This window comes from Lytechinus variegatus, chromosome 8, assembly GCF_018143015.1.
Source record: "Lytechinus variegatus isolate NC3 chromosome 8, Lvar_3.0, whole genome shotgun sequence".
In the NCBI taxonomy this organism is placed as follows: Eukaryota; Metazoa; Echinodermata; class Echinoidea; order Temnopleuroida; family Toxopneustidae; genus Lytechinus; species Lytechinus variegatus.
In genome coordinates this window covers 18,678,687-18,698,468 of record NC_054747.1, presented here as the reverse complement: position 1 = coordinate 18,698,468, position 19,782 = coordinate 18,678,687, and the positions used below count along the sequence as shown (strand labels likewise).

The window sequence follows — 19,782 nt, the reverse complement described above, 5'->3', positions numbered from 1 at the left end:
ACGTTATTTATAATGGGTTATGCGCTATACAAGAACTGTCTATTATTATTATTATTATTATTATTATTAAACACATTTGAAAATAAAGTGTTCATAGAAGCCAAATTTATTCTCAGCAGCAAATGTTCTGTTCAATCGAATCATAATTCATTAATTTGGAGAAAATGTTAACTACTGATAATTGCTTATGGGAGCGCTAGCCCCCATGAGCCCCTACCACCTGTATTTTGTGGTTTATTACCCCTATCTTCAACCCTGCTCCTAACCAGGATTTGCCCCTCACGCCTCCATTGGTCACCCGTTGCTTCACGACATGAAAAATAATCCTGCAAATACCAAAAGCAAATGCTTGGCCATGTACCGTTATACTCCGGGGAAGGCTGTCGGGTGACTAAAATTTCCAGTAAATGTATTTCGGAATCGATAATTGGAAAATGGAATGGAAATTTCTTTTTTACTTTCTTCGCAATCCGTGGTAGCTATTCCGAATCCCAGAAGGTTACGCACCGCATACCGCAGAAACAAGCGTCTTTAGAACAAAAGACGGAGGATTTATTGGTATGACTAATGAATTGTTCGATCAATCGATTGCATTTTAAAAGGCAATCGATCGAAGCTCTCCGCTGTCCGACTTACGTGCATTTGATTTGAATTGCCTTTAGATTACAAAATAGTATCGGTAATAATCATGAAAGCAATTCCAGTGAAAAGCAGAATATTTGCAATAAAATAAAATAGATATCATTCGCAAAGTGTGAGGTTTTGATGACAGTATCTTGTATTATTTCCTATTTTTGTTGAAAGTATTATTAGATTGAAAAGCAAGTGATGGTTAGTGTTTCAAAACATATACATAATATAATTCATATGTTATATATATTATGTATAGATGATATATATAATATATATACATGTATATGTGATATATATATATATATATATATATTGTAGCTGTGGCAGAGCCACAAGAGCTATAAATGAATACGAGGCACAGGTCTCAACTGAAGTTGTCTTGCGTTTATTATTGTTTGTTTCCATGTCGTTCAACTCCGTGAAAACTGCATGACAAAGATATAAATTGCAAGAATAATAAGCATATGCAAATAAATCTAGTCTCAAACTGTGCTATTATGCTTCAAAACAGTTACCCAAATAAGCGATATCTATTATATGATGAATCGATCACAACCCTATAATCTTGACTAATTAAACCCAACACACTGCATGCTTGGAAATAACCATATACTCATTTGTCATGCAAGTCATAAACCTCATGCGTTAAAGAAGAATCATATTAGAGCAATACCTTAAGGGTGATACAATAAGAAAATGATAACACATTGTCCCACCTATGCCCTTTCATGTAAGTCTGAGTTCCAATCACTGTGAGGTCATCTTTGGATTTGTCTAAATTGTCTTGAATCTACTCATCCTTCAAAATCCTTTCATATCTGTGGTCAGTAATAAACCTATCATTCTCACATAATTGTACGTCTCACATCATTGCTTGGAATACAAGTGCAATTTATCTTGTACATTTCATAACACAACTAGATGCATGACATTTCTACTCGTACATTACACTGTGTATTTGCGTACGTGTCATCTACAAATAGTGCAATCATTTGGTTTATATATCCTTCTTAATCTTTATAATCCTTTACACAACACTTATTTTATTGAAAGCAATTGTTAAATCATATATTATACTGACCTCTGTGCCCTTTCGTTGGCTCAAATCCTTTTATATCAGCGATTTCATCAAATTTAAGGCAATCAACAATTCAATTTTGCCGGTTTCAACGTATCGTTAATTATCTGCCGCATGAGGGCGACAAATCATTTAACAAGTCGAGGTCATCAACATGGCTCCTTTAAATTAGTGAGCAAAAAAAAACTAATTTACCCTTCACTGAATAATTTTGTCAGTCATTAACTATTAATCAGATTCAACAAAAAAAAAAATAATTACATACACGATGATACAATAAGCATTACTAAGCAAATTGATACATCATATCACTAAATGTGCAATCCCATTTTTGGATTTTGGTTAAGAATATCTTGAATACTGATTTAGAATATGGAATTGGTATCATATCAAATTACAAATAACTCATAGGCATTGTTTTCCTTTGAACCATTGTAGTGAATTATCTGAATATAAACACACAAAGTCCATAAAAAAAAAATCTTTCAAATTTATGCAAAGGATTTTCACTGAATATGCCCTGTATAAATCTTCAGTCATGACGAGAACTGGCATAACTTACCGAATGTATATAATGAAATTTAAACTCATTCAGTAGGCAAAGGAATTTTCACAAATTTCCAATTGAATTTTGAATTACCTTTCCATGCATACAAATCTTGAATAAAAATAACTCTTTAGTATTTTCTTTTATAGTAATAATGTTGAGTATCGACCTACATCAGCCTTTTGACAAGTCGAACCTAGAGTAAACCAAATAAAAAATGTACACAATATTCAGGCAAATTTGAACGTTGAGACATTCATGTCATAATAGCTATATCATAATCCAGTCTTATGGAGTTTTGCAAGAAATTGATTAAAAATTAATTTCAAGTTTCCAAATCGATCAAAAGTCCCATTTGTTATTTTTGCTGATCGGTTTTTATGTATCAAAAATGCAATTTGATTTGATTAGCCAAAATTGTTCTATCACTTGTAAAATTGCCACTGACCTTTACGATTGATAGCGATATTTTCTTGCAACACCTCATTAGTCTTCTCTGCAGACCATTTGAATTGACATAATTCCTTTATTTGCTGATAATTATGTCAACTTGAAAAGAAAAAATTGTCTTGAGCTCCAGACATAAATTTCCATCACACAGGTATTAGTCTTTAAAAACTAGACCTGAAATGGGTGGAGCATGTTTGTCTTTGAATTCAGACCCAACTCAGATTTGGACAAAACAACTATTCTTTGAATTCAGACCCAATAAAGATTTTGACAAACAATAATTAGTCTACGAATTCAGACCAAATTTAGATTCAATAGGTCTATGAGTTAAAATCAAAGGTGAGGTCTAGTCTCTGAGTTCAGACCCCAAATTGGTCAAATTAGTGTTTCTAGTTTATGGATCACATAGTCTGTCTCTTTCAAATGTTCAAAGTTAATGAAAAATGGCTCCATGGCGGGGAATTAACCCTGTTCGTCCTGGGGTAGAATCAAAACTAGTTTGTGAATCGGACGATCTAAGTAATTCACTGAAGTAGTTCGCTTTCCTGATGCTGCTAGTTTTCGATCACCCACTGCTACCTTCACTTTGCGAACGCGATTGTCTTCTGATTCATACGTTTCGACGATTCTTCCAAGTGGCCATAAGTTTCGAGGTAACTGATCATCTTTGATGATTACGACATCACCAACTCTCATATTACGATGAGTACGAGTCCATTTCTTTCGTGATTGCAGTTGGTTCAAGAACTCTTTTCTCCATCGGCTCCAAAACTCATTACACAGGTGCTGAACCCTCCTCCAGCGCTTCTTCAGGTAAACATCTTCACGAAGAAACCTCCCAGGTGGTGGCAGAATAACCTTCGTCTTTTGGGTCAGTAGGTGGTTCGGAGTAAGTGGTTCTGGGTGGTTGGGTTCATTGAGGAATTCCACAGCCAAAGGACGACTGTTGACTATAGCAGCTGCTTCACAGAGCAAGGTACGAAGCGAGTCATCATCAAGTTGGTGACCATTTCGATGCAGTAATGCATCGAGTATTGTGCGTACTGAACGAATCTGTCTTTCCCATGCCCCTCCCATATGACTTGAGGCTGGAAAATTGAACTTGAAATCAAGATAGTCACAGCCCTCTGAAAGCAGAATAGATGCCACTTTCGTTTGGTCCATTTCCTTCCATGCCTTTGAGAGTTCAGTTGCTGCACCAGTAAAGTTAGTCCCTCTGTCTGATCTCAGCTGCCTGATAGGGCCACGTACAGAAACGAAACGTCGTAATCCATTTATGAAGGCATCAGTAGTCATCGAGTTCAGCGTTTCTATGTGAATTGCTCTTGATGCCATGCAAGTAAAGATGAGGCCATACCTTTTCAACTCTTTTCTGCCTTCTTTGATAGTCCACGGGCCAAAACAATCCACTCCACAGTAAGTAAACGGAGGACTAGGTGTAAGCCGATCTTTGGGAAGATCAGCCATCTTCTGACTTTGGACTGGTTGACGAAGTTTGTGGCAGGTCACACATCTGGAGATAAACTTGGACACAAAGTGACTGCAACCAAGTATCCAGTATCCCTTAGCTCGGATGTGGTTGATTGTCATTCCTCTTCCCTGGTGAGCTATTTCTGCATGGCAATGGGCAACTAGGAGCTCTATAATATGAGACTGTGGGAGAATGGCAGGGTGCTTAAGCTCGAATGGTCCCTCAACCCTTGTCAGTCTACCTCCAACTCTGAGAATTCCTTCAGTGTCTATGAAGGGATCCAATTGATGTAGACGGCTCTTGGACTTGACGAGACGTCTGCCCTTCCGAGTAGCTCCTTCTATGCCGCCCAATATCCGTAGCTCATCTTCGAAAGCATCTTTCTGAATGTGTCGTATGATTTCTTTCTCAGCATTTACAAGCAGTTCGGTGGACAGAGGTTGAATGGCGATCTTGGCTTTACTTGAACCCTTTTGCTTTACCTGACAGCATCTCTGGAGGTAAAGCTTGAGACGAAGACAGTTGGCTACTGCCCTCTTGACTTGATGCCAGGAAGAGAATCGTCTGAGTCTCTCGAGATCAAATTTCTCTGCACATTTGGTTGTAGCATGGGAGCGTTTCACCTCAGGATCGTTTGGAAGAATTGTGCTTTCATCCTTATTCTTCTCATCTTCGACGTCATCCATCCACAAGAACTCTGGGCCAATCAGCCATTTCGTCATCTCTCGTTGGTCAACTCTGATCCCTCTAGATGCCTTGTCAGCTGGGTTATCTTTGGTTTCTACATACTTCCACTGAGATGGTGATGAAGCATCTCTGATTTGTTTCACCCTATTAGCAACGAATACATGGAAACGTCTTGTCTCATTCTTAACGTAACCAAGTACGACTCTACTGTCCGTCCAAAAGACTTCTTTGTCGATTGTGAGACCCAGTTCCGTTTTAAGAAACAGGCTTACTTTGACTGAGAGCAAAGCCGCAGTTAGCTCGAGTCTTGGAATCGTAGGTGTCTTCACAGGAGCAACTCTGGACTTTCCAATAACTAGAGCACAGTGTACATCACCCTTCTGATTTATCAGTCTCAAGTAGGTGCACTGACCATAGCCTACGCTGCTGGCATCTGAGAAATGATGGAGTTCTACCCTCTGGATTGCACCAAAGTTGTTGGGCTTGAAACATCGTTTGATTGAGAGATTCTCCACCTTTACAATGTCGTTCTTCCATTTTTCCCATCTTGCTTGGAGGTCAGCGTTCAGGGGATCATCCCAGTCGGCACCATCTTTGCATAATTCTTGAAGAATTAATTTGCCGGGAAGAATAACTGGAGCTAGTAGACCTAGAGGGTCATACACCGACATCACAGTTGCTAAGATTCCACGTCTAGTTGAAGGCTTCGGGTCAAATGTTAGCCGAAACTGAAACGTGTCTGATTCTACGCACCACTGTACTCCTAATGCCTTCTGGATTGGTAAGTCATTGTGGAATAATTCTTTAGTTGTTAGATCCTTGGCTCTTTGTGCTTCAGGCACATCTTCAATCACCTTTCGAGAGTTGGAGATAAATTTGTGTAAGTGTATCCCACCTTTCTTACATAACTCTCTTGTCCTCACGATCAGGTCAGTAGCCTTCTCAGCTGTAGGGACCGACTTCAAACCATCATCAACGTAAAAGTCATGATGCACAAAGTCCTTTACGTCTTTTCCAAATTGCTGTTCATGATCTGTTGCTATCTGCTTGAGGCAGAAGTTTGAACAGCCTGGTGATGATGAAGCCCCGAAAAGGTGTACTCTCATACGCAGATCACATACAGGTTGTCGATAGTCTCCGTCCTTCCACCATAAGAATCGAAGATAGTCACGGTGATCACTTCTGACTTGAAACTGATAGAACATCTCCTGTATGTCACAACTAAAGGCCACATAATCGGTGCGGAATCTACATAATACTCCAACTAGATTATTTGTCAGATCTGGACCGGTTAACAGATGGTGGTTCAGTGCCTCACCGTTGCATTGTGCACTACAATCAAAAACCACACGAAGCTTGTTGGGTTGCTGCACTCCATGGTGAGGGATGTACCAAAATGTGTCAGCTTCCCTAGATGAGTTTGGAACATATTCTGCATAACCCTTCTCTATCAGTGCCTGAATCTTTTGAGTATAAAGCTTATGATACTCAGAGTCCCTTTCAAATTTTCTCTTTAAGCTGCCTAACCTCTTCAAAGCCATATTCCTGTTGTTTGGCAGCTTAGGATGTGTTTCTTTGAAAGGAAGGGGTGTTTCATAGTGTCCATCGTCTGTGACTCGAATCTGCTCCTCCATTAGTTTCAGAAACTTGGTATCATTCTGAGAGTAAGGACGTTGTGCTCTTTCAGGGGCAAAATCTGCTTCTAAGAGCTTGACGACTTGATGAGGTGCTATCTCCTCTCTAACTGTGGATTGGCATGAGAACATGACTTCTGTAGGATGACTGTCTAGCCGCACTTCCTCAGGAAGGACCTTCACCATGGTACGATGGGTCATTATCATTACAGCCATGATCCACCATGCCTATGACACTCCATCCCAGGTCAGTCTGCATTGCGAAAGGTCCTCCATGTACCGGTGGGGGAATGACAGCTCGAGGAGTAAGTGCAGTAGGACAATCATAGCCTATAAGTAAGGCTATCTCACAATCCATTAATGGCGATAGGTGATCTTTAATGGACTCCAGATAGGTAAGATTCTCGACGACTTCAGGCGTTGGAATGTGAGTTCTATTCGCCGGCATGATATCACGGGTATAAGATGGTGGTAACATAATCTCCTTATTACCATTCAAGGCCCTCACCTTGAGACCTTTAATCTTCTCGCTTGCAACTCTTTCCTCAGCCTTGGACATTGTTGAGAGGAGTAGGTTGACCTCTGTTCCTGTAACTCCCATTTTTTCCTTCGTCCTTCGAAGGATAAACGTTGTGTCAGATTGGGTATCAAGCATTGCATATACCAACATCTCCTTTGGCGTTGAAGTATGGGATAACCAAACTGGAACAATAGAAGAGGTTTTTGAAGTATGGGAGCTACTCCTGTTGCTTGATGCATGGGATGAATGAGATTCCTCTGCCTCACGTAGAGAGTCATCTTCCTTAGATTGTCGCTTACTACTCCAATTATCATCATGAAGTGGTGTAGGATGTCTTTTCTTACACCTCGAACAAGTGCTCTTATAGCGACATTCCTTCGATCTATGACCAGGCTTAAGACATCCGAAGCACAGATTACATTTGTGGACAAATTTTCTCTTCTCTTCCATAGGCTGTGATGCGAAAGAAGTACACTCTGCCAGACGGTGCTGTCCTTTGCAAAAAAGACAGCCGAGTTTCTTCTTGTTTCCTTCATCTTTCTTCTGTATGCCAGTAGATAGAGTCCTAGCTTTAGACGATGGCTTCCTTTCCTGAACAGACGTTACTGAGACACTTGCTACCTCTGCTTCTTCTACGATAAAGTTCACAAAGACAGGGAATGGAGGGAATGAGTTTGTATCTCTTCTCCATTGAACAACCTTCCGACCCCATCTATGCGTGAGCCAGTCTGGAAGCTTTGACAATAGCTTTCTGTTCTCCCTCTCATCGTCTAGGTGTTTCAAATGATGTACAACCTGAGATGCAGCAAAACACTGACGTAGAAAATCGCCATATCTTCGCAGGCCATCTGAGTCCCTTGCACCTATCTTAGGCCATGCATCTAGCTTGTCTCGAAATGCATTGGACAAGACAAACGTGTCTCCATAACGTTTGTCCAATTCCTGTCTTGCGATTGTGTAAGCATGGTCGTCACTAAGGAGTGAGTATCCCTGAACTAACTCAAAGGGACGGCCCTTTAGGTATTTCAACAAGTAGTAAAACTTGTCTTCTGGCATGATTCCTTTCCTTTCAATGAGCATGTCATAAGCTCTCTTCCAAGCCGGATACTGTAGGGGGCTTCCATCAAAGACTGGTGGCTCTGGAATAGGGAGTCGATTGAGTCGCATCTGGTCAATCAGACATGATGTGAGGAATTCTGGGTCTTGATGAGGCTCTTGCACAGGATTTGCAGGCTCCTCAAATGTTTGTTGTTGTCTAGGTCTGAGATCTTCGTTTGGAATTGGTTTGTCAGCATTGACTTTCTTTTCAACCCTGTTTTCTTGACGTACTTTATCACTTTGAACGTCATCTGTGTTGTTGGGTTGTAACTGTTGATCAAGCCATTGTTGACATCGACGTTTCGATGAAGAACTTGACGTAGACAATCTCAAACTTCCTTGGGTGGCTCTCACTCTATTGTACGTTTGTTTCATTAGAATTGAATGTTCTTCCTCTAGCTCATCAAGTTTTGCTTCACTATTTTCCTCTTTAGAAAGCATCTTTGCAGCTGTAGAAAATTCTTCTTGAGCTGTTATAGCATCATCCGTAATTGCCTGCAGAGCATCTCTAAGGGATTTTATGGCATTGACTTCTGCATCTTCATCAGTAAGAAGAGCCCTTAATTTCGTTGATGATCTTCTCCATGAAGTAATGCAGCTTTTCCATTTCTTTTCCTTCACTTCTAACTGCCATTGTAATCCCTTATTGGTAGGTTGACGAATTCGCTTGTCACCTCCGACTGCTCCAGGTTCAGATAAGCTTTCCTCGTGATGAGTAGACATTTTCAGATGACTTCCGTTGATGATAATTGCGAAGACACTCTGACACTTTAACGACGATAGAATTTGAACCTCAGCATGGCGAGAGTTTTCACTGTAGCTGTGGCAGAGCCACAAGAGCTATAAATGAATACTAGGCACAGGTCTCAACTGAAGTTGTCTAGCGTTTAATTGTTTGCTTCCATGTCGTTCAACTCCGTGAAAACTGCATGACAAAGATATAAATTGCAAGAATAATAAGCACATGCAAATAAATCTAGTCTCAAACTGTGCTATCATGCTTCAAAACAGTTACCCAAATAAGCGATATCTATTATATGATGAATCGATCACAACCCTATAATGTTGGCTAATTAAACCCAACACACTGCATGCTTGGAAATAACCATATACTCATTTGTCATGCAAGTCATAAACCTCATGCGTTAAAGAAGAATCATATTAGAGCAATACCTTAAGGGTGATACAATAAGAAAATGATAACACATTGTCCCACCTATGCCCTTTCATGTAAGTCTGAGTTCCAATCACTGTGAGGTCATCTTTGGATTTGTCTAAATTGTCTTGAATCTACTCATCCTTCAAAATCCTTTCATATCTGTGGTCAGTAATAAACCTATCATTCTCACATAATTGTACGTCTCACATCATTGCTTGGAATACAAGTGCAATTTATCTTGTACATTTCATAACACAACTAGATGCATGACATTTCTACTCGTACATTACACTGTGTATTTGCGTACGTGTCATCTACAAATAGTGCAATCATTTGGTTTATATATCCTTCTTAATCTTTATAATCCTTTACACAACACTTATTTTATTGAAAGCAATTGTTAAATCATATATTATACTGACCTCTGTGCCCTTTCGTTGGCTCAAATCCTTTTATATCAGCGATTTCATCAAATTTAAGGCAATCAACAATTCAATTTTGCCGGTTTCAACGTATCGTTAACTATCTGCCGCATGAGGGCGACAAATCATTTAACAAGTCGAGATCATCAACATATATATATAGATATATATATACATATATATATTTCTCTTTAGCTCTATACTGAAATCAAATTTGTATCAAATGTATCGATGATAAACATTATCATTTCGATATTTTTTTTTCTTGTAAGCCTTATATTTGTTACTTTTTTTTCATATTTTTAATACAAATCGTGTTACCAGTTACTTGTATGTCATAATTTCATGGAGCTCTATATTTTGTGCTTGTAAAATTTTCATGAAAAATAAATCTTAATCTAACAATATAAAACAAAACATTATCGTACAATATCAGCCATTAATTAGTGGAGGTGCCGCGGCCGAGTGGTCTAAGGCGCTTGGCTATACATGAAAAAAAGTCAGAGGTTCGATCCCGGCCGCGGCATCTATGCCTGTGAGCAAGGCATTCAATCTACACTGCTCTTTTATCTTGCTTTCAAATAAATGGAAATGTTCTATGCATTATTGGTAACTTGGTGTGAACTTGTTTAAACAAAAAAATAATAAATTTCAATATGATTTATTACACAAGCATGTGCCAGGAATACCCAGTAAATTGATCTCTTTCAAGAAACAGAATACCTCCCGTGAACATACGTTTATCTAAAGTAGAGATCATCATGATTATTTCAAAACATTTTTTTTCTTATCGTCACTCTCTACCCTGGCACAACACACGTGTGTCTAGGCATTTTCAGGAGTGGTAAAGTAAGACAAGAAACCTGAAGGGACTCGAGTTTGAATCAGCTTCATTTATCTTATGAACATTTGCGAACGATCTAAACCGAAGCAAGCAAACAATTGGTGATTTTTTTCTTTTTAATTGATAAAATGGCATGTGAGAAAAAAAAGCCACAATAAGATATTCTTATAATTTAGTCTATATTTTGAGTAATTGATAAAGTAATTAACTTAGATATTTCTCTCTTTATATGTTTATCATTAATTTATTGAATTCTTATTCATTCATGTATATATTCACTCATTTTTTATTCTTTCATATTTTTTCATTCATTTATTAGGGGCTCAATTCCGCAACTGATTTCAATACACGAGTATTAATAGCTGGGGTTACGCTAATCTTAAGTTTCAGGAATGAAGTTTAGATACTGATTGATTGGTTTGTGCTTAAAATCCCATTATCATTTCCATAATGCTAATCCCCCATACAAACACCCATACACACCTACACATCATTTCGTATACCCATGTGAGACGCTAATTAATGCTCGGACACGCTTAAAGCTCCAGTCACACTTGTTAAACCGACTCCAGACCGACAGGGGTTATAACGTTATTACCAATGACAAACTTTCGCTCGGTTTGGAATCGGTTTCGTTGGTGTGACGGCGGCCCAACCCCTGGGAAGCGAGGGAAGGTCACGCCGAGTCTAAGTTTCCCTACAAATGTATTTCAAAATCGATAGACGGAAAGACCAGAAGTAGCTTCTTTTCCTTCATGCCCCTTAAATTCCCGCCTTTTCTTATCTTCTTGACTTAGTCGCCCCTTACCAATCGGTTTCCCATGACTTGACCTTGATCCGGGTCTCGAATTTTGAGGTTCTTCCTTTTATTTCTCTTTATTAGTCAAATGAGGGCAAAAGCTCATTGCAAGTTGAAGATCAATTTTTGGATGCACTTGAAAATCGCAAGAGAATCTCTATCTCCCCCTCCCTCTGTGTCACTCTCTCTTTCTCGTTCTCTCTCCAACCTGTCTCTCTCCTACATCTTTCCCAGAACTTCACATATTCCTTTGCTGTCCTTTTCGACTCACTCTCTCCCTTTCTACTCGCTTCCTTGTTTATTTCTTCCTATTCCATTTTTATTGAATAACGTTTTAAAACTCGCTTTTCATTTTTGGGGGGAGGGGGGGGGACGCATTGTTTCATGCACTTTGTGCACTATTGAGGAATAACATCTTCTCCACTACATCATCATCATCACCATCAGCGCCATCATTATCATCATCGCTACCATCATCATCACCATCGCTACCACCACCACAACCATCATCACCATCAGCACCGTCATCATCATCATCCTTATCATCAACATCATCACCATTATCATCATCATCGTCATCACCGTCATCATCACTAACATCATCACCGTCATCATCATTATCATCATCATTATCATCATCACCATCATCATCACCATCATCACCATCATCATCATCACCATCATCATCACCATCATCATTATCACCACCATCATCATCAACATCATCACCATCATCACCGTCATCATCAGCATCACCATTATCATCATCATCATCATCAACTTAATCATCTTCATGTTAAACATCGGTGGAATCATCCTTACCATTTAGCTCAACATTACTATCACCGTCTCGATATCTGATTGCACTATATCACATACCCAAACACCCATGCACACCCTACCCACACTCTTCACCCCCCCCCCCGTCTCTCCTCCCCCCCCCCCCCTCTCTCTCTCTCTCTCATAGATTCATCTACACATACACTCACTTCAACCATAGTAAATCCATGCTTCAACCAACATGAACACGTTGTTTCCAATATAACAATTGTATTATTAAAAAGAGTAGATAATTCCTTCCTCAATGAAATTTGGCAGGGCATCGAACCCGGACCACCCAATCGTGGCCCCTCTACCTACAAACGAGTACAGCCTCATCACGCACACAAACGCTCAGTAAGCATGCTTCGGTTTCAAAATAATAATAATGATAATAATAAAAATAATAGTGATGATGATGATGATGATGATGATGATGATGGTGATGATAATGATGGTGATGATGATGATGATAATAATAATATATGGTATATTTACCCAGGTGAGGGTAGCCACTTCAGTTTCGAAAACTGTTCTACCAGCGGGCCCTGCAATTATTATTACCCCGGCTTTAGCTGGGATGCCTTGGCACTCAAGCATTCAAGGAATTTCTTCCTATCGGGTACCCATTCATCTCACCTGGGTTGAGTGCAGCACAATGTGGATGAGCTTCTTGCTGAAGGAAATTACGCCATCTACCAACACTCACAAAATCCAGGCACTCGAACCCACTACCACATCCACGGTACACGCGCACTCTGGCCCACTCCTATCCCACAATACACACGCACTCAAATTCCACTCCCACAAAACTCACACGCACCTCAAACTACTCCCACACCAAACCCACTTTCATCCCGCTTCTCCGTTCATCACCTTTTCCTCCCATCTCTCTACCCTCTATCCTCCATCTTCTCAACGCATCCTTCGCTGGCAGCTTAGAGTATCCATCACAATGTGATATCATACCTGGCATAGATATATCTTATCATCGCCCCGGGCCACATTATACCACGATATTACACGCATATTATACCACCAATCACGATTTTTTTTCCTTTTTCATTTTTTTCTTCATGCTTACCGTACACCGAAGTGTCTTGGTGTGACTCATGATTATCAATTTTCAATCATGTTCACTCTTTTTATTTCTTTTTTTTTGGTGGCATTTTGTGATTTTTTTTTCATTGGTAATGGCGAGAATTCCATCATGTTTAGAACAGGAATTCAGGGGAGGGGTAAATGAGCACAAAAAGCCCCTTTAGAGGATCCTCTTTTAATATCGCCTGTTAGATTTTTTTGGACAGGAATCACAGGAAGCCACTAATGTGGTGATCACTGATATTTTTTTTTGCTCACCAGAACATGTTCACTACTCATCCAACCCCAGCCACACCCCTTCTAGTTCTCTCGATATTAATTCTTATAATAATACAATTGATTTTGTCCTACCCCATTTTATTATTATTATTACTACTATTATTAGTATTGTTAATATTATTATTATCATCATTATAAATATTATTGTCATTACAATTACGTATTGATATGTACATGGTGTTACTTTAATATTATCTACATTATACACTGCAAAAACTCCAGTGTTGATTTAACACCAGCCCGGAATCTATATCTGTCCACACCAGAGAAGTGTTAAACAACACCAGTTTGGAATCAAACCGATGATGTTCTAATATTAATTGGTGTTGTGTGAACACATATCTGGTGTTAGACCCTAACCAAACTGGTGTTGTTTATATTCCGGGCTGGTGTTAAATCAACACCGGAGTTTTTGCAGTGTATTCACCCCCTCTCTCTCTCTGCTTCTTTGTTACCCCCCCCCCCTCCATTCTTCCCTCTTTCATCTCTCTTACCTTACCTTCCTCTCTTCCTTTATTAATTTGTTTGACGCTCGCTGCATCTTCATGAACTCTACATTATTAATCAAATTTCCTATACCATTTATGTGCTTTTATCATCTATCACAATCATTCTCGCGTAATTACGGGGGGGGGGGTCAATGAAGGAACGTGCAACCATGCACTACGTTAGTTTGTATATCTGCTGTCCTCCCTTTTCATGACACGAAAGGGTATTGAAAAAATTCTGAAAAATTATTGATATTTCAAGATTCATTCAAGAGGTTTATTTCATTTCCAAAACAAATATAAATCGAATGCAAATACAAATCAAAGTACGAATACAAAATAATTTTTAACTTAGCATAATTATATAACAAACGCTTGTATAAAAAAGCGTATATGGAAATGAGGGGATCCACTAAAAAAGCATTGCTTGTAGAGCGTGGATCCCCTATAGCTAGTTCAATAAATAATTTATATAAAGCAATTAAGACAAGACAAAGCAATAAAAATTAAGTAAATATGGAAATTCATTCGGCTGAACGAATATACAATATCATAAAAATGGGAAAGGTAAAATGTGATAAATATAATAGGAAAAACTATTTTAGAGTAAGAAAGGAAATGATAGCAAAAAATGGAAATAAGGTGACAAAAATATGGGACATGTATTATCAAAGACACACACACATACAGACACGCGAACAAAGAAAACAATATAGTGACATATTAGAGGATGGAGGAGAGAGAGAAAAAAAAAAGAAATAGGCTGACCGATAGAGGGAGAGGGAGAGAGAGAGGGGGAGAACAAAATTTGAACATGTATCAACGAGAGCGCTAGCATGAAAACACAGATTTGGGATTGATACCCGGGTGATAAAGGAAAATTTAGTGTTAAATACAAGATGGATACAAGACAATCAGGACCTACAAACAAATCAACTTCGTTTGTAGGATACTAACAAAAATACTTTTAATTTTCTCTTAAAGGAGTTAATGGAGGGGGCCTGTTGAATATCATTGTGGAGAGAGTTCCAAAATTTTGGGGCTGTAAAAATGAAAGTACTTTGAGCAAAAATAGTTCTTAGCATTGGTAGATGAAAGTGATCGCCATGTCTGGTAGGATATGTATGATAACTGTTATTTTGAAGAAACATATCGGAGTACGGAATACGGAGGGAATCATGTCGTTTCTATAGTTGTACATAAACTGTCCTAATTGAAATAAATACAAGTCTTGGATTTTAAACAAATTATATTCGAGGAATAGCGGGTCAGTGTGAGAACGGGGATGTGAAAATGAAATGATACGAAGAGCTTTCTTTTGTAGTAGTAATATTCTGTTTAGTAAATTTTGGTGTGTATTGCCCCAAACCAGGATTCCGTAGTTGAGATATGGTAATATAAGAGAAGAATATAGAGTTAGTAGAGAGGTAACAGGAATAAATGTTTTTAACCTATTTATGATGCCTATGTTACGACAGATGGTTTTGCAAATATTGTCAATGTGACATTTCCAGGAGAGTTTGTTATCTACATGGACACCCAGGAATTTGATTGACGAGACACTTTCCAGCTGAATATCTTCAATACATATATCAAGAGGCAACGAATCTATAGTATTACTGAATACCATGTATTTGGTTTTTTGAAGATTGATTGATAATTTGTTAGCTCTAATCCAACTCAAAACTTTAGTTAATTCATAATTTATTATTTCAGCAAGAGTAAGCGGATTCTTGTGGGAAAAAATAGATTTGTGTCATCCGCAAAAATAAATGAAATATTCTTTTACTCTTCATCTATATAAAAAGAAAAATGTTTTTCACATATCACACGGATGCAGCTGTCTCCCGGTACAAAATGAAAACAAATAGGTGCCCTCAAAAAAAGAAGGACGAGATGAATTATTTCAAACAGATCAGTATAATGTCTTGATCTACTTTGCGTCCCTAACTGTAACCCAATTCAATTGTGTCTTTTTATCGACCCAACCACCTGGAAAACAATAAATATGATATAAATCGGACATGGGTTGTTACGAGATGAGGATGTTCGATTTAAGGAAAACAATAACCAGACATAATCTTTGAGAGGATTCGGGGGGGGGGGTAGGGAAATTGAGCTTTAAACCGTAGATAGATTAACATTAGAACATCAAAATAATCTTCTTGTATATAATCACGATATCGATTTTTTGAGTCACTTAAAGGTCAAGTCCACCTCAGAGAAATGTTGATTTGAATCAATAGAGAAAAATCAGACAAGCACAATGCTGAAGATTTCATCAAAATCGGATGTAAAATAAGAAAGTTATGACATTTCAAAGTTTCGCTTATTTTTAACAAAATAGTTATATGAACGAGCCAGTTACATCCAAATGAGAGAGTTAATGATGTCACTCACTCACTATTTCTTTTGTTTTTATTGTTTGAATTATACAATATTTCAATTTTTACGAATTTGACGATTAGGACCTCCTTGCCTGAAGCACGTGTTCATGGAGGAATGAAATTTCATTTCACATGACAATGACGAGAAAATCAAAATATTTCATATTTCAAACAATAAAAAACAAAAGAAATAGTGAGTGAATGACATCATCGACTCTCTCATTTGGATGTAGCTGGCTCGTTCACATAACTGTTTTTGTGAAATGAAGCGAAATTTTGAAATGTCATAACTTTCTTATTTTACATCCGATTTTGATGAAATTTTCAGTGTTATGCTTGTTGAATTTTCCTCTTTTTTATTCAGATCAAGTTTCAGATCAAGTTTTTGTTGGGGTGGACTTGTCCTTTAAATCATTTCTGTTATCATGGTTTGTATAGAGACGAAGGAGTTATGTCAGTCTAATTAGACTGTATTGGAAGATTGGTTGACAGAGAAAGAATTCATTTAGGTTCTTTAAGTAAAGTAGACCTAAGGTCCTAAACTTTGACCGGTATATAGCTATATGTAAATAATATCAATTTTTAAAATTGGAACTAATTATACCTTGGTCACATTAATACGGCGGCCGTACAGCGAGTAGAAAACAGCCGTTTTAACATTTTTGTACCAACTGTAAGGTGGTTTGCATTAAAATTAATAAAACGGCTGTTTTCGACTCGCCGTACGGCCGCCGTAGAGTAAATGTGACCAAGGTATAAACTAAGAAGAGAAAGAAAGAAAGAAAGAGAGAGAGTAGGAGAGAGAGAAAAAAAGAACAGAGATTAAGAATGTACATGTGATAGAGGGGGGGGGGTGAAAAGAAAAGTGAATATGTTAACTCCGAAGAAAGACGACATAAAACGAACATTATACCACCCAACCCTTCTAACTCAAACCCGTCAAGTACGTGTAAAAGATCAGCTAAAAGCAGGATCGCATCAAATTATATTTTTCTTTCTCCATGCCATATCTCAACCTCTCGTCTGCACAATGGATAATATAAAGAATATCGGTAAGATATATCGGTTGAAACACTCGCGCGGGTATTACACGCCGCGATCGCTTACAGCGAATCGATTTCACTCTCGAGAAAAAAGCGCGCGAAGCGTGTCGATTTCGAAGATGCCCGTAAGATTCACTCGGAATTTGGTGGCATATTTAATTGTGATAATAATGGTATAATTAGCTTTTTGCTTGGGTTTTTATGCATGAATGTGTTGTATCATTAGATTTGATTTATGGTGATATCATTGCGTCGGAGTACCGGTTTTTTAAGAGGACTTATTTGACGTGTTCACATTAGTTGAGTTTGGAATGTTAGACAAGCACTGTGTAAAGATTTAAGTGAGATTTATTTTGAGATTGGTTTATTCCGTTCACGAAATACATGTACAACCAAGCAAAGTGGTGTAATTATACAGAATCAAAGTATCACCAAGAGTTGCAGACTCGATCATCATAATACATAATCATTATAATTTATAATTTTAGCATCTAAAAAATACGCCGGAACAGAGTCGGACAAAAGATACCTTTTTTTCTAAATAATCAATCAGTGTGCAAATTGCATATGCTATAGAAGCCTATACCTGATTGAAACCAAGTTTTCAAAGCATTTGAGGCTTGCTTTATGTTGTATTTCTTATCATTTAAAAAAGAAGAACAAAGAGGCCCCGCACCCTTTAAAAAAGAACCCTCGACGCGATCTTAATATCCGCAGCTACCTTCGAGTATGTAAAATAGCCCCACCTTTGTTCAGAAATTGTTAATTTGTCGTTGGTACGCCATAACAATTTTATTACAGCTGCGGGCGTAACAAATGCGTGCATTATCCGCGATTAGTATGTATCTATGCTAAATTCATTAAATTCATGTTCCTAGCCGGCGGATATAGGTTGTGTATAGACATGACAGACATGTACTTTCGTATCTTATTGCGCCCCTTTAAAGGCGGGTTCGTAAATCTTGAAACAAATGGTTGTTAAAAGAAACAAAATATTATAATTAAAGTTTGTACATAGTAACTTATTTATAATGAGTAGCGAAATGGGCCAACCATTTTGAGGGGGCATCAATGGCGTATGAAACAAACTTTATAAGAAGCCGCGAGCGAGCAAAATGAACATAAAATCAAATTTTGATATATACTTGGACACAATTATTCAAAACATCACATCATATTTCACCGATTTCCTTTTCTTAATTTTCTCATGTGTTTTCTCGGTGGTGAAAATTTAGTGGTCCATGTCCCCCAAGCCCCCCCCCCCCCATTAGTACGCCGTTGATTAAAAAAGGGCAGATAGGGTTTGAAAATAAATGAATGGAAATGGGGCTTGCACTAAAAAGGCATTAGAGGACTCGAGACATTATTTGATTGGGAATTAATGATTTACCTATAGTTAGTAACTACCTAATATTTTCAGTGGTATTTTTGGTATTTATCTGCTAAATTTATTTTCAATTCATAATCGTTCTTGTTCAAACCTTTAAGTTACCACCCGCGGCCCTATGTAGGCGCATGACTCCAATTGGGTTATCCATTTCGCTTTTCTTCTCAAGATTTACTTTTTTCCCTTCCCCCCTCCTTGGTTTATTCCCTTTTTGTAATATTATTCATTTAAATCAGCCTTCCAAACCAGGGGAACGTTTCATGAGAGAAAAAGTCAATGATTTTTCACGGACGAATTTGCTCTGAGCCAGTCAGATGCAAGGATTTTCTGTAGCTTATAACAATAGCAGGTGAAATTCACCGACTGTTGTGTTTCGTGAAAGGTACACCGTATGTGAAGTACTGGCATGTGATCCTGCGAAGGTGTGTTCCAGTTACCTAGTTTTTTAATTAGTAACAAAAAAAATATCACCGGAGGCGGGGAGGGCGGGCGGGCCGCGTTATCTGTGTTTTTGGTTTAAAAAAGTGATGGGGAGGTGGAGGGGATAAACGGGAAGGGGGAGGATGAGGGGTGGATTGACGATGCAAGGAGGGGGGCGGGGGTATTGATGAATTCGAAACACTGCAACGTGAGAGAAACATTCACTCTTAATGGTTCGGATTTTAAATTTATCCAGATAAAAAATGAAGTTAGTGAACAATTGAATTCTGGACTTGAATTGAACCCTTAAGATTAATATTTAAATAATATCTATTACTGATGTAATGTTCATTTTGACATATAGAGTCAGATTTTTGTACTTTCCATAAAACAAAAGTCTTCGCAGAATGCATGTGGACTAAAGTCAACTTAACGTTGGCAGACGAACATTGAAATATATGTTAATGTTTCATTTTTTTAGATAAGAATGTGATTCAATCAAATCATCGGGGAGCA

General features: G+C 38.2%; 2 protein-coding genes across 2 annotated transcripts; both read right to left on the bottom strand.

The window, feature by feature from the left end:
* Nucleotides 1-3,170: 3,170 nt before the first annotated feature.
* LOC121419536 lies at nucleotides 3,171-6,632 on the bottom strand. Its single transcript, XM_041613991.1, has one exon. The coding sequence runs from the start codon at nucleotides 6,630-6,632 to the stop codon at nucleotides 3,171-3,173; it is 3,462 nt and encodes a 1,153-aa protein (XP_041469925.1).
* Nucleotides 6,633-6,666: 34 nt separating this feature from the next.
* On the bottom strand, nucleotides 6,667-9,846 carry LOC121419535. Its single transcript, XM_041613989.1, has 2 exons — nucleotides 9,700-9,846; nucleotides 6,667-9,043 (listed from the first exon to the last, which is right to left on the bottom strand). The coding sequence occupies exon 2, from the start codon at nucleotides 8,839-8,841 to the stop codon at nucleotides 6,667-6,669; it is 2,175 nt and encodes a 724-aa protein (XP_041469923.1). The 5' UTR covers nucleotides 8,842-9,043; nucleotides 9,700-9,846.
* Between the last annotated feature and the right edge of the window lie 9,936 nt (nucleotides 9,847-19,782).

What these genes read in the sequence shown, in the direction of transcription:
- LOC121419536 (XM_041613991.1), bottom strand. Translation starts at nt 6,632, where the DNA reads ATGTTCTCATGCCAATCCACAGTTAGAGAGGAGATAGCACCTCATCAA.
- LOC121419535 (XM_041613989.1), bottom strand. Translation starts at nt 8,841, where the DNA reads ATGTCTACTCATCACGAGGAAAGCTTATCTGAACCTGGAGCAGTCGGA.